Genomic DNA, 13,645 nt, shown 5'->3' on the forward strand with positions numbered 1-13,645 from the left:
GTAGAGGTAGTGTATTGACCCACCAGGGCTTAGCAAGAAAGATTTTAAAACAAATATTAAGCATTAACCAGCAAGTGGGAAAATCTACTTTCATTTTCTAGTTAGAATTTGAGACAAAAAGACCAAGATATGTATTTCATAGGTTCATAGGTAGGTACTAGGCTATTGGCCCTAGGGCCTATATAAGCCTAGCCAAACGGTGCCTTGGCTTTTGCCAACCAAGACTATTATTTTTCTGTGTCTCTGTCAAGCAGAGCCATGTCAAGCAGAGCCACAGAAGTGATCCCTGGGGTGAATTTCCTATCTCCCATCCAATCATCAAGATTTTTCTTGAGTGCTAATGAGGAGCTTTGTCTGATATAGATAGGTAGTTTGTTCCCGAGTATGGGAAGTCTCTGGGACAGGAATCTATCCCTCCAGGACGTGCTGTTTATTGTGGTGACAAGGTTTAGGTCCCTAGAGAGTGTAGCTCGGAGGGAGTGGGATTTCTTTAAGTGGAGCATGTCCAACAGCTCTGGGTTTGACATAGCTTTGTATGTTAGGCAGAGAGAGCCTCTGAGTAGGCGATATGCGACAGAGTAAAGCTGGAGTTTTTTTAGATGGTCTGCATAGGGCATCTGTTTGAGGCTGGTAATCCTCTTTGTGAGGTATTTCTGTGGCTTTCCAGTTGTAGATGTCTTGTGAGGTACATACAAAAAGGGGCGTTGTACTCTATAATGGGTCTGAGTGATGAGTAGAGGGGAACAATGACCTCTTTTTTTCCTGGATGAGAAACCTTTTGTGATGGTGTGCCATGTAGAAGGATTTCCTGACTACTGTGGCGATGTGATTATCAAAGGAGAGATTACTGTCCACCTGTGTCCCAAGGTGTCTTATCACACTTTTGGTGTTAAGTAGACTATTGCCTTTGTGGGGTAGTTCATGGGTACAGAGTTTTTACCAAAAGGGATGACAATGCACTTTTTGGCATTGAGCTTGAGGCCATGGCTTTGACACCAGGCATCTGTCTCAGTGAGGCCCTTTTGTAGGATGATGTCCACATCATTAGGAGTTTTTATTATGGCTCCTAGTTTGCAGGCATCTGTGAACTTTGTTAGTCAAAGACCTTCTGTGTTAACCTGTACTTCAGAGAAGTAGATACCAAACAGGAGAGGATCCAAGACTGAACCCTGTGGTAGTCCACTTTACACTGATCTGAAGTTGGATTTAGAGCCATAGCCATTTTATGGCCAGTCTTAACTAGGAAGACTTGGATCTTTATTAAAATTCAGGAATTTTTGTAGAGCTGAGAATATGCAGATTCCAGAAAAAGATAGATGTCTGATTTGCTGGTCTTTTCTGTAATTAAAAGCTGACACTAAAATGGCCCATAAACAGACATCACTGTCTACAGAGTTTACAAGGCAAATGGGGGGTGGGGGTGGAAGTAGTTTGCTAGGTCTTCAACATCACACATGCATACTCTCGCATCTGTGGAGAATTTAGGGTCCCAATCCACCTGTATGTATTTGCAAAGTGGGAGGAAACCAGGGCACCCAGAGGGAATCCCATGTGAACCAGGAAATTTCTTGCTGTGAGATTGCAGTACTTTCTATTATGCCACTGTGCTGCCCTTAAAAGGTGGTAAAAGGTCATCAAATATAGCTCCGCTCTTCAATTCAAAGGAAAACCCCAGTAGGTTGGTAAATGAAGGATGTCATAGAGCTAGACTTCCCTTAAATACTGGGTCGTCACAAACACACATTACTCCTGTTACTTTTTAAAGATTGTGTTATATCCAGTAATTTTGGTGAATTGTCTCACTCTTTATTCTTGATGGTAATGTACATAGTACAGACCTGTTTTTTGTGGTTTCTGCCTAGAGAATTATAGATTGCCTGATGAACCATGGTTCAGTTTGCTCCTTGAGTAGGCTGTTGAGTTATAGTGATGTGCTTATCCACGACTGGAAAATCTTCTAGTTGCTCTTCAGGTTGCTAATTGAATGTTTTTTTTTTTCCTGGAATGCGTTATGTGCTTTTCACAGTAATTACTGAGAATATAATCAAGCTTGCAGTTGGTCACATTCTTGCTTTAATACAGTGCTTCATTCATTTTGCAGACTTATCTTTGGCAATGCAGAAGCTTTATCAGACCTTTGTGGCTTTAGCAGCTCAGCTTCAGTCCATACACGAAAATGTGAAGGTATAGCACAACTGTTTGAAAGTGTTTTGATTAGTGGTTAGAAACCTCTGTGTACTTTGTAGTCTTGTCCATCCTTTCTGCTTTACATGTATTACTAATAACGATTTTCCTGCAGAATCGAACTTAAAATTTTGTAATCAAGTTTCTTGCAAGTCTTGATCACTTGTAAACTGATTGATTAGTAACATCACTGTTTTTTTCTAGATGTGTCTTGTCAGATATGTGGAGTTTCTTTGTATAAACCACATAAACATTTTTGAATCTAACTTGATCTTATTGCTAGCAGACCTGCTGTCTGTTTTCATGCACAGATGTTTTTCATTGTGTTAGCATTGATAAGTTTGACAGTGTCATCTCTTAGGTGAACTACAAACTATTGCAAAGCTGTATGTTAAAAATATACTGAGCAAAAATAATTAATATTTTAAAATAAAGATAGTTCAGTGGTTAATGTTGATATTTCACAACTTCAGGAATAATTTCTGAGAGATGAATGTATGGATTTGCAAGTCTACCCCGTGCCTGGGTGGAAGTTTTTGTGGTACCCTGTTTGTCTGCAACTTCCCAGAAGCATGGTGCTTGATGCCTGCTTTAAAGCTATCAGGGAAACTGGGTCCTAGCTGAAAAGGGGGTTCCCAGACCAGTTTAATCTGGTTAACAAATGTAAAAATGAAATAAAAACTGCAGTGGCAGTGGCTCAGCAGGTAGAGTCCTCACGTTTGATGCTGAATATCAGAAGGCCAAAGGGTCTTGTTTCCAACCCAGGTGCTTGGATTAATTGTGTTACTTCCTGAATGTGCCACCCTTCAGATGAGTAATTTAACTTTGGTCCCGACTCCATTTTTTACTATACATTGTAACATACTTTGTGATGTTTTTAGCATCTGTTTAAGCATTGTGTACCTTTTCTGACTTTCAGACTTAAAATAACAAAGCATCCTAATCCAGTATTTGCACTTCCCTGTTACTATGAACAGAACTGCAGTTTCCGAATGTGTCGACCATACAAGTCTACACTTTCTTCCTAGTAGCATCTCAAACTGTGACCTTTGCTTTTCATTAAAGTAAAGAATATCAAGCAAACAAATTAAATCATTTTGAATTTATTGACACAGATTTAATGCTACCAGTCTACTGACAGTTTTTAACCGTTCACTTTTTTTTACCCAAAGTAAGATATCCTTTTTCATCTATTATTTTGGTGTTAAACACTTTTTCTTGGCACTTCCTGTACACTAACCAAGCCACTGTAGTGTCTTTTGCACCTGCAATTCCCACTGTTAGGACCATCTTTCTTTTTCATTATTTTATAATGCATTATATTTATTACTAATCTGCATGACGTACAAGAACATTAATTCCGTCATCCATTATACCCTCTTCCACCCCTTTTTCATTATCAACACTTCTTTCAAAAGTAACATTTTCTTTTATTTGGGTATTCTTTCCCACCTTCCCTTATTACAATGTTATTTTACTCGTGTCTGGTACTGATTCTATCCTACCTTTTTGAACATTTTGCACATCCTTCTCACAGTCAAACTATGCTTGTTCTTTATGATGTTTTGTTCATTTCAACATAAAATTCCTTAATCACTGTCCCTTTTCCCACACTGGAGAGTATATGTTTATCATATCCCGTCACCAAATATGCCAGAACCACAAAAATAACGTATTTACTAATGCACCTGAGTCTTAATTTATCACACTTGGTGCATGCTTAATTTTGTTCTCACACTCTTAAAGATGACCATCTTTTCCCATGCCCAAGTTCATACATTTCTCTTAACTTTATTTTTGCATTTGAACATAGTGCCACATTCTGTTACAAAAAGTTAATTATTTCTTTTTCCAAAGTCACTCTTTAAAATTTGTATTTAATGGTACAAAAATATAATCAAAGGAACAGTCTTTTTCCCCTTTTGTAACAAAAATGTTTACTTAACGAAAGTATTCAAAAGTCACTGTTCCTGTCTCAGATTGAATACGAGTGAACATCCTGTGCTTTAAAGCCTAATGGTGCAATAGTATTGTCCTGCACAATATATCTTTGCAGTGCCAACATTTTTTTTCATTCTCCAGTGTAGCAATTTTTAAAGGAGGTGAAGTATTAATTGACTGTGCTGCTACAGCTTGTATGACCTTGATCTTCCTGCTTGTAAAATATTTTTGTGTTCAGTAGAAGCACCCATATGATAACGGTTTCCTTAGAAGCTACACCTGTCAGTTTCTCTCTCCAGCTGTTCTCCACAGCCACTGGAACACAATCTCTGTTATCCTGATTTTCATGTGTACACCACTGCAGCTTCTAAGGACAGAGCAATTTTATCAGCTGCTTCCTTTTCCTGCGTCATATTAGTGTTTCATTATCCAGTTCATCAGACATTTTCATCTTTACAATAGTGCCCTCTCTGTGTGAAATACTCAGTTTCTGAAACATTTTTTTAAATCCAGAATGATCGTGTTACACAACACAGTATTGTACTTAGCTGCTTATGGCCATCGTTACCCATAGTCGGTAGTCTTTTGTCTCCCTTTATTGGTGAGAGAGTGTAGGGGAACTTTGTATCACATAATTCAATATTTTACATATTGCATATTTTGCATTATTAAACTTTTTAGCATACTTTTTTTACATTTCAACATTCAGCAAAACAAAATTCTCTTTCTTACAATTCACTCTCCATACCCTTTCTCTGTACAAATTTTCTTAACACAACTGTACAGCCCCATAATTTGATTATACTGTAATTTCTGATACCCATGTTGCCATACGTTCCATATAGCCCCCATCAAAATCTGATCCATTTTGTTTTGTATCATCGTAGCATCCTTTTACTCCTATATAACATGTCCATATTTTTTTGCCGGAAAAGTCGTTCTAAAACATTTTTGTCCTACTATTTGTTTCTTCTTTGTGGAAAATGTTACATAGCGTTTCATTTTGCTGATTATATCTCATTTGTCCCTTTCCAGCTGCATAGAAAATCACTGATTTCGTCCACTTCTTTAAACTTTTTCTGCTTTCTTTTATAAACAACTTTCTTTATTTAGGGTTCCAAGGGTCAAATGTATTAAATGTTGGTATGAAGCATTAATGAAAACTTTTTTTTCATTCCCTGAACTTTTGTTTTCAGGCTTTATAATCTTATTTTATTTATGTATTCATCCACTTATTTACTAATGGTACCTTGATTTTTTTCCTATCTGAATACTTCACCACTGTCTCTAACTTATTCCACAAACATTCTCTGGTACTTGTGTATTATCGCAACCACATGTTCAACTGGAGAAATGTCTCTTTTCCAAGCCGTACGTGTGCTGAAAAGTTAGGATTTGTCAGGCCAAATGTAGGATTTCCTTAAGGAACTGCAACTTTGGACATTTCAAAGGTTGGACTATATTTGTGTGCATGTGAAACCTGGGAGAAGTTTATATGCTGTTTTGGGGTTTATAGCTGTCAGTGTCGTCCTGCACTCAGACTATTTTGTTCCCGAGATCACAGTTTACACTTGCCAGCAACACTGATGGTTTTGTAAATTCCTGCCTTTTTCCCGGAAATCAGAAATTTCATGAGGAGAGCACCCCCCCCCAAAAAAAAAAAAAAAAAAAATTAGAAATGACACCAAAATCTGGCCATTATGTGAAAAGCTGAGGCGTTGAGAGGCGTGTTGTCCACTTCTGATTACTTGCAATGCGGTACTCCTGAACGTTATTGAAACAATGCGTGTACCTGCACTGATTTGGAAATAGCTCTGGCCATTAAAAGCAATCTTTTGTTTTCCGTAAATGTTTCTCCCATTCTTGTTGATATAGGTATATTTGACAACTGTTTTCCACTACTTTTGTCAACATGAGTACAGCTTGGAAAACAGCCATTTCTCATCCAGCAAACGTGGTTGTGATGATACGCAAGTACCCGTTCGCCTAATACGTCTCATTTTCCATGTTCTGTTGTCATCAGAATCCAGAACTGTTTTCAAAATGCAAAAAAGTCTCAAGATCAACACCAACACACACACGCATACACTTGTTACAGTAGAACACCCTAACTTAATTGGATTCAGGCTTGAATTCCATATAATTTCAAATACTATCTCTAGTAGCTCTGTTTATTTACACTCTAGAAAAACATTTTATTTAACATTTGTTAACCGGGAAAGTCTGACTTGGAATGAGCCAGTTTTCAGTGGGGACCCGGGGCGAAACACTCCAGACGCATGTCTTTGTAATTACTTATGTACTCCCTCCACATAAGTCAACTTCCCTAATGTTTATGTATGCACATATAAATTGTATACATTTCTGGCAAGAAAAACTCTAAAATGCTTATTTATGCTGTTTCTAGTTCATTTAAGGGCATATGATTTTTTTTTTCGCTGTTTGGACAAGTGAATGCTTCTTGGTATTGTATCTTGGTATTGTAACTTTGTACATGGTTTACTAGATAGTGCAGATTGCAGAACAATTATTTCTGCTACATTTTAAGCAGTTTATCAGTATTTACTGTGTGGAAACAGTTTATATTTTCTAGTTTTCCTGCCCTTAGCCCTTAATAGTGTCAATATATTGTTCTGGCTGACATTTTCCCCTGACATGATGGATCCCAATACCCCCCCAGTCAAGTCTAGTTGCACTTAAAAAGAAAAAAAAATCCGCAAAAACATGCTTCAGCCTATGTCAATCTGTTGCTGTCTTAAGCCGGCCCACATACAACTTAACTTTCTCCTAGTCACCCTCTTGTGCAAGTCTACAGCCCTCTGGTTCAGGGGTCAGCCACATCCACTGCTGGTGTTCCATTACTTGGTACAGGTATGGGAGAAACAAAAGCTTTAGCTGCAAGCGAGGTCCTATGTAAGAGACCCCTTGCCAGACATAATACTGTGTCGCCAGATATTTTTTTCTCATGAAAAAAGGAACCAAACCAGACTGTAACGTTGCACGTTTATTGCACAAAGGTTTAAAACCAAATACTGAGCACTTTCTTCTTAACAGTACGAAGACTTCATCAGAGTAAACTGTGCCATAGTGTGGGACTATAAATACTAAATTATCAACCAGTCAAACACAAAGATGTTGCAGATGATATGATGTCATCCAAAAGTATAGGCTCAAATTAAGGAAACAACATATTAAAATAAACTGCATAACAAAATAAGCCAGCATGTAAGTGCAAAACTGGAAACTAAATGCCATAAACACAGTTGAATTTGCAAAGTATAATGAACCAAAATACAAGAAAGATGTTGCCATGACTTAAACTAAAGCTGTGCTTTTCTTTAATACACTGACTGAAACAGTGTCATTAATATTTTTTATTTTATTTTATTTAGCATTTGTTTACTGGGAAAGTCCAACTTGCAATGAGCCAATTTTCAGCAGAGAACTGGGGAAAAATGCTCCAGACACATCTTTGTAACATGGTAGGAAACTGGAGCACATGAGAAAACCCCCACGAATGCATGGGAGGATGTGTAGGCTCTGCACAGAAGACAATAGTTAAGCAGGAGATCTCTTGCTGTGAGACGACACTGCAAAGCGCTACACGACTGCACCATACATTAATACTAGAGGCAGCCAAGACATTGTCTCAGCTGCCAAAAAAAACCTTTTTACATTCATATTGTCAAAATCCCTACTAAAATCTGCTACTGTTGCCCATCAGTAATAAAAATAAAAACTTTTTTAAAAAAATTGGGCAGTCAGTAGTATCTCTGAACAAAGCATTAGTTGTTTTCTGATGTCATAAACATGCTCACAAATTCTTTCTTTTAGCTTTCTAATTGTTTTCCCCCATGTAAAGGATACTGCATTAGCAACATGTGGCAAGGTAGACTATATAGGAGGTGTTGCAATTACACCTCCCAGGACAAGGTGTAGTTCTTGCAAAATTGTCTACTGAAATGTATAGGCCTTCATTGATGAACCTACAAAACTTGCAGGTGCCACATTTACACATTGCTCCATGTCCCCTCCTCAGTGTGTCTCCACAACTAGGCAATTCCAAGATAGTTTTAATGTTTCTACCTTTCAAAAAAACAATCACAGGGGTGGCTCCTATAGATTTCTTAATGTCATTGGGAAAAAAACAAATCTCAATTCAGCCTGATTGTACTAGTGTTTAAAAAAACATTTTTACTGTATGGAATAGAAAAAATAGGAGTGGACAAATCAAAGCAAGTAAAGTTCATGTTTCATTGCTGCAGTTATTACATTTGGGTTATCTGTTTGCAGGTTGCCCTCAGTCGACCTGATTAACAAAGTCTTGGGTCCTGTGTCTGTTGCTGTCCCTTCTTCCATGACGTCAGGGGTATAAAACATGAAGCCAACGCCATTACATCAGTTTTTCTTGCCATGCGGTGCCCGAAGCAGAAGCAGTTCACAAGTGTAGGTCGGCTGACTCCTGAAATTTATGTTTTCGAGTTTCAGAACCAAAGTCTTCAACTAAAGCTAAGTACCCCTTGGGGAAACTTTTTCTTGCTTCTTACCGATGTCAGTAAAAGTTAATAATTGCATTACTTGTGGAAAGCAAATACCTCATAAAGATTTTCATTCATACTGTATTCCTTGCCTAGGCACTGACCACGACGTACCTTGCTGTCAGTTATGTGCTTTATTCAATCAGTGCACTATCCTTTGTCGGTATATTTTCGCCTCTAAATATTTCGGTTTTCGGTTTAATTATCCAGAAATGTCGTCGGTTAGCCATCCGACTACCTGGATTCCAAAAAAACGCAAAGATAAAGACAGAGACAGGCCGCCGAGGTCCAAAACTGTCGACGACACTTCTCCTAAGCCAGTTGCCATTTCACTGGTACTCAGTGAGGCGCTTTTGCAGCCCCTGATACCCGCTACTTCTGATTTGCAGGCCTCTACTGAGACCCATTCGGAGTCTGGTATGCTGCAAGATGCTTCAACTATGGAACCCGCGGATGTCTCTACCTTGGATGGGTCCATAGCCGCTGTGCAGGCACCAGCTTCTGAGTGTGTATTCAGGTCAACGGACTTGCATATTAAATCGACGCCTCCTTCATTACTTAGGCCTAAATCTCTAGCCATATCTAAAACACCGATGCTCAGGCCTCCATGCCTAAAAAACAAATAAGAATGGCTGAAGATCTAATAACTGTAATCAGGGGTAGCCAATCCCCCCCCCTTCTAAGAGGCCTAGGACTGAGGTTGATTATGAATCTTCTGATCAGGATTATGTTTTTTCTGACTCTTCTGATAATCTGGATTTGCCCTTACCTACTTATGAGGATTCTGATGCAGAGGACTCTATTCCTTCTGCTTCCCCTCCTGAGGATTTTTCTTTTGGGGAAACCTTACATAATCTAAGGGAGCATTTCCACTGGGAAAGCCAGGATTTTTCTGATTCAGAAAAGAGGCTTTTGGATTTTCTTCTCCTACCTCAGAATAGGCCTTTAGCTGTTCCTCCTGTACTAGACATTGTTGATGATGCTTTCTCGGAATCTAGTTTTCCCCTGATTCCCTGCCTTCTGCTCCCAGAAAACCTGACAGATACTACAGGGTCCCTGAGTCCCACAAGTTCCTTTTCAAAAATCATATTGCAGATCCAGAGACTATTTCACAAGGGCCCAAGGACATTAAGGCTTCTACTGCTAAAAATCCTACCCTTTCTGGTAGAGACACCAGGGTGCTGGATAGATGGGATAAGAAGGTTTGCACTTCTGCAAACTTGGCCATTAGGGCTTTAAACTGCCAGTTTCATGTGTTAAAATATCAGCAACATGTTATTGGACTGCTTAAACAGAAAATTATGTTGATTCCTGACTGTGTAAAATAAAGAGTTAGAGGATTTAATGCATTCTGCCGAACAAGATGGAAAACATACTTTGCAATGTTGATTCATTAGAGGCCTCTTGCAGGGCTGCTGTTACTGGGTCTGTGCTCAGAAGGCATGCTTGGCTTAAAGAGCAATCTTTGCCTGATCATGTTAAGGCTAAATTGTTGGATGCTCCTTTAAATCAGGACCACCTGTTTGGCAACAAGGCTGAGAAATTTCTTAAAAAGATGTAAGATAAAGCTAAATCTAGGCAAACTGTTAGATTTTTTTTTACAAGTTCAGCCTCCTAGATTTTATAGGCACTGGCCCTCTAAGAATTGGTCCTTTCCAGCCCCCTCCAGGTCTTCTCAAGCCAAGCACAGACACAACAAAAACCCCAGGTTTCAGTCCCAGGGGACTCACAGAACTGAGAGTGGAGGTCCTCCACTTCCAAGTCTGGAAATAATAAGACTCCCCCCTATGGTAAACTGTCTCAATGACTTCCTTTGAAAATTTCCAAGCACTTATCAACTGACTGCCCCTTTTAGGAGAAAGATTGCTCTTCATGCAAAGAATTGAGAACTCATTACCCAGGACAAATGGGTTTTAAATATAGTGTCCCAGGGATACAGATTTCACTTCCACATGTTGCCAACACTAAGTGGGTGGCTGGACCTACCCCCAAATCAGAGGGCAGAGGCCCAAAAACAAGTACTTTCTCTCAAGCATGGGGACTATTCAACTGGTACCAGAAGAGGAAAAGGGACAAGGTTTCTACTCAAGACTTTTCCTGGTACCCAGAAAACACAATTCATGGCGTCCTATCCTGGACCTGTCAACTCTAAACACCTTTCTGGAGATTCCAAAATTCAAGATGCTGACTTCACCAGTTACTTCCTATGCTAGGCAAAGATTCCTGGTTGACAACACTATATTTAAAAGAAGCATACCTGCACATCCCAATCAGGGGCTCTTGCAGAAGATACCTACGGTTCAAAGCAGGCTACATGCACTATCAGTTCTCTGCACTGCTCTTTGGCTTATCTACTGTGCCCAGGGTATTCACAAAGTGCCTAGCTCCAGTCATTGCATTTTGCAGGCAAAGAAATATTCAAATATACCCATACCTGGGCGATTGTCTAATTCAGGCAGAAAGCAAAGACATACTTTTGAATCATCTGGCCTTTGTAAAAAGGGTTCTAACTTGTCTGGGGTACACCATAAATGAAAAGAAATCACACCTGGTACCCTGTCAACAAGTTGTATTCCTGGGAGCAAACTTGAGTACAACTTCCCAGATGGCTTACCTCACGCCAGAAAAGCAAATTCATTTGATAACCTACTTCAAACAAGTGGTCACAAAAACCCAGCTGTATCTGCAAGACAAATACTGCAAGCCTTATGGTTCATGACCTCCTGCATTATTCTAATTCCATATGCAAGACTGCATATGAGGAAATTACAGTGGTATCCAAAAGGCCTATGGTGTCAGTATTCTCAAGACCTAGAAACAATGATTCCTGTCATACCTTGCCTATGCCTAGAGTTCCTTTGGTGGTCAGAGGCCTGCCACCAAAACAAGGGACTACCTTTCACACCACCCGCTGCCGCCCAAACCCTAACAACAGATGCATCAGACTATGCATGGGGGCTCACCTGGCAGGGGAAGTGCATTCAGGGCAAATGGAACTCAAGTCAAATGCAGCTGCATATCAATCAAAAAGAAATGTTAGCTGTACAGAATGCTCTGACAGCCTTCAAGGACCACATTCTTCCAGGACAACTAATGGTAAAGACGGACAACACCACTGTTATGTGGTACATAAACAAGCAGGGGGCTACACATTCTTAACCCCTCTGCAGAGTAGCCATGGCATTGTGGAACACAGCCTTGAGCTACCAAGTGCACCTACAAGCTCAATTCCTGCCAGGAAAATTAAACACACTGGCAGATGGACTAAGCAGAAACCTCATGGACCCACACGAGTGGAAACTGGAACCAAGGATTTTCAGCATGTTGACAAGTAAATGGGGGAGCCCAGATACAGACCTGTTTGCCTCTCCCCAAAACTACCAATTGGACAAAGTTTATGCAAGGACTCCCCACAAACAAGCCTGGAAAGTGGATGCTCTGTCCTTTAGCTGGAAAAAACTATCCGTCTATGCCTTCCCCCCTCTGCCTCTACTCTCCAAAGTACTACTAAAAGTCAAACAGGACAAACCAAGGATGATTTAGATTTCTCCAGACTGGCTGTGCCAACACTGGTACCCCCTCCTGCGCAGTGTGTCACGTTTATCTCCATGGCACCTGCCTCAGACTCTTTCCCTACTGTCTCAGCAGGAGAACCGGATTCTACACCCTCAGCTTCCAACACTGAACCTTGCAGCCTGGCTAATTACTTAATCTCTCCTTTACCATCCCTCAGCAAAACATGATGGATATCATTTTAGATGCAAGGAGGCCTAGTACTAGAAAATCTTATGCTGAAAAATGGAAAAGATTCTGTGCTTGGAACCAGTCTCAAGGGATGAGCACAGCAGCGCCCAATTTACCTCAGATTTTACAATACTTAACTGAGATGCTTCACAGGGGCCTGTTTTTTTCCTCCATTAAAATCCACGCCTCAGCCAGTTCAGCTCATTATAACACAGAACCTCTGTGGTGGTGCCGCGGTAGCGTTGTCGCCTCACAGAAAGATGTCCTGTTCGATTCTCAGCTAGAGAGTCTTCTGTGTGGAGACATGCGTGCATGGGCGTACCTTCATTGAAGGTTGTGCGTCAGGGCTGGCAACTCGGCACGTAAAAATCTTCTGCCAATCATTAGTGGACCGGAGTACCGCTGTGGCGACCCTTAACTGGAAAAAGCCGAAAGATACAACAATAACATAGCACAGAACCTCCCCTCTTCATTCATCCACTGCTCAAGTAGTTCCTCAGAGGGGCCAAAAATTTGAGACCACCCAGGAGAGCTCCAACCCCAGCCCTGGAACCTTAGCTTTGTCTTGGAGAAACTCACTCTACCTCCTTTCGAGCCAGCTGCTACTGCAGACTTAAAATTTCTTTCTTGGAAAACCGCTTTCCTTTTAGCAATCACTTCAGCTTGAAGGGCATCTCAATTACAAACTCTTATGGCAGTGGAGCCTTTCATCATTTTTCATGTGGACAGGGTGTTCCTCAGAACCAATCCATCCTTCATGCTCAAGGTGGTATCCAGTGTGGCTCTTAATCAGTCCATTCATTTGCCAACCTTCTTTCCCAATCCACTGATTGAAGAACGGATACTGCATTCCTTAGATGTGCACAGACAACTTAGTTTCTACGTGGACAGGACTAAACCTCAAAGGAAATCTGAACAACTGCTGGTGGCATTTGCTGCAGGAGCAGAGGGGAAGGGTATTTCAAATCAAACCATTTCTAAATGGATAAGCCATTGAATTAATTTCTGCTATAAGCACCATGGAAAACCTGTCCCCTAGGGGATCAGACCTCACTCCACCAGGGCTGCATCTACCTCTCTACAGCCTTTCTCAGAGGCATCCCTATCAGGGACATCCTATAAGCTGCTACCTGGAGTTCTGTACATACTTTCACCAAGCATTATCATTTGCCAATTTTCTCTAAATCCAGAGCTGGCTTTGCCAGTGCAGTCTTGCAGGGCCTTATAGCTGGCCCTAG

At 40.4% G+C, this 13,645-nt stretch overlaps 1 protein-coding gene across 1 annotated transcript in view; it reads left to right on the forward strand.

Annotated features, from left to right (window-relative positions):
• LOC122802344 (nucleoporin p58/p45-like) overlaps positions 1-13,645 on the forward strand; it is a 991,373-nt gene that overhangs the window by 163,062 nt on the left and 814,666 nt on the right. Inside the window, exon 4 of the mRNA XM_044071981.1 lies at positions 2,102-2,184. Coding sequence (XP_043927916.1) covers positions 2,102-2,184 — 83 coding nt within the window. The remainder of the gene's footprint in view (positions 1-2,101; positions 2,185-13,645) is intronic.

This window comes from Protopterus annectens, chromosome 5.part0 (assembly GCF_019279795.1).
Source record: "Protopterus annectens isolate FY-2018-M chromosome 5.part0, PAN1.0, whole genome shotgun sequence".
NCBI classification, from domain to species: Eukaryota; Metazoa; Chordata; order Ceratodontiformes; family Protopteridae; genus Protopterus; species Protopterus annectens.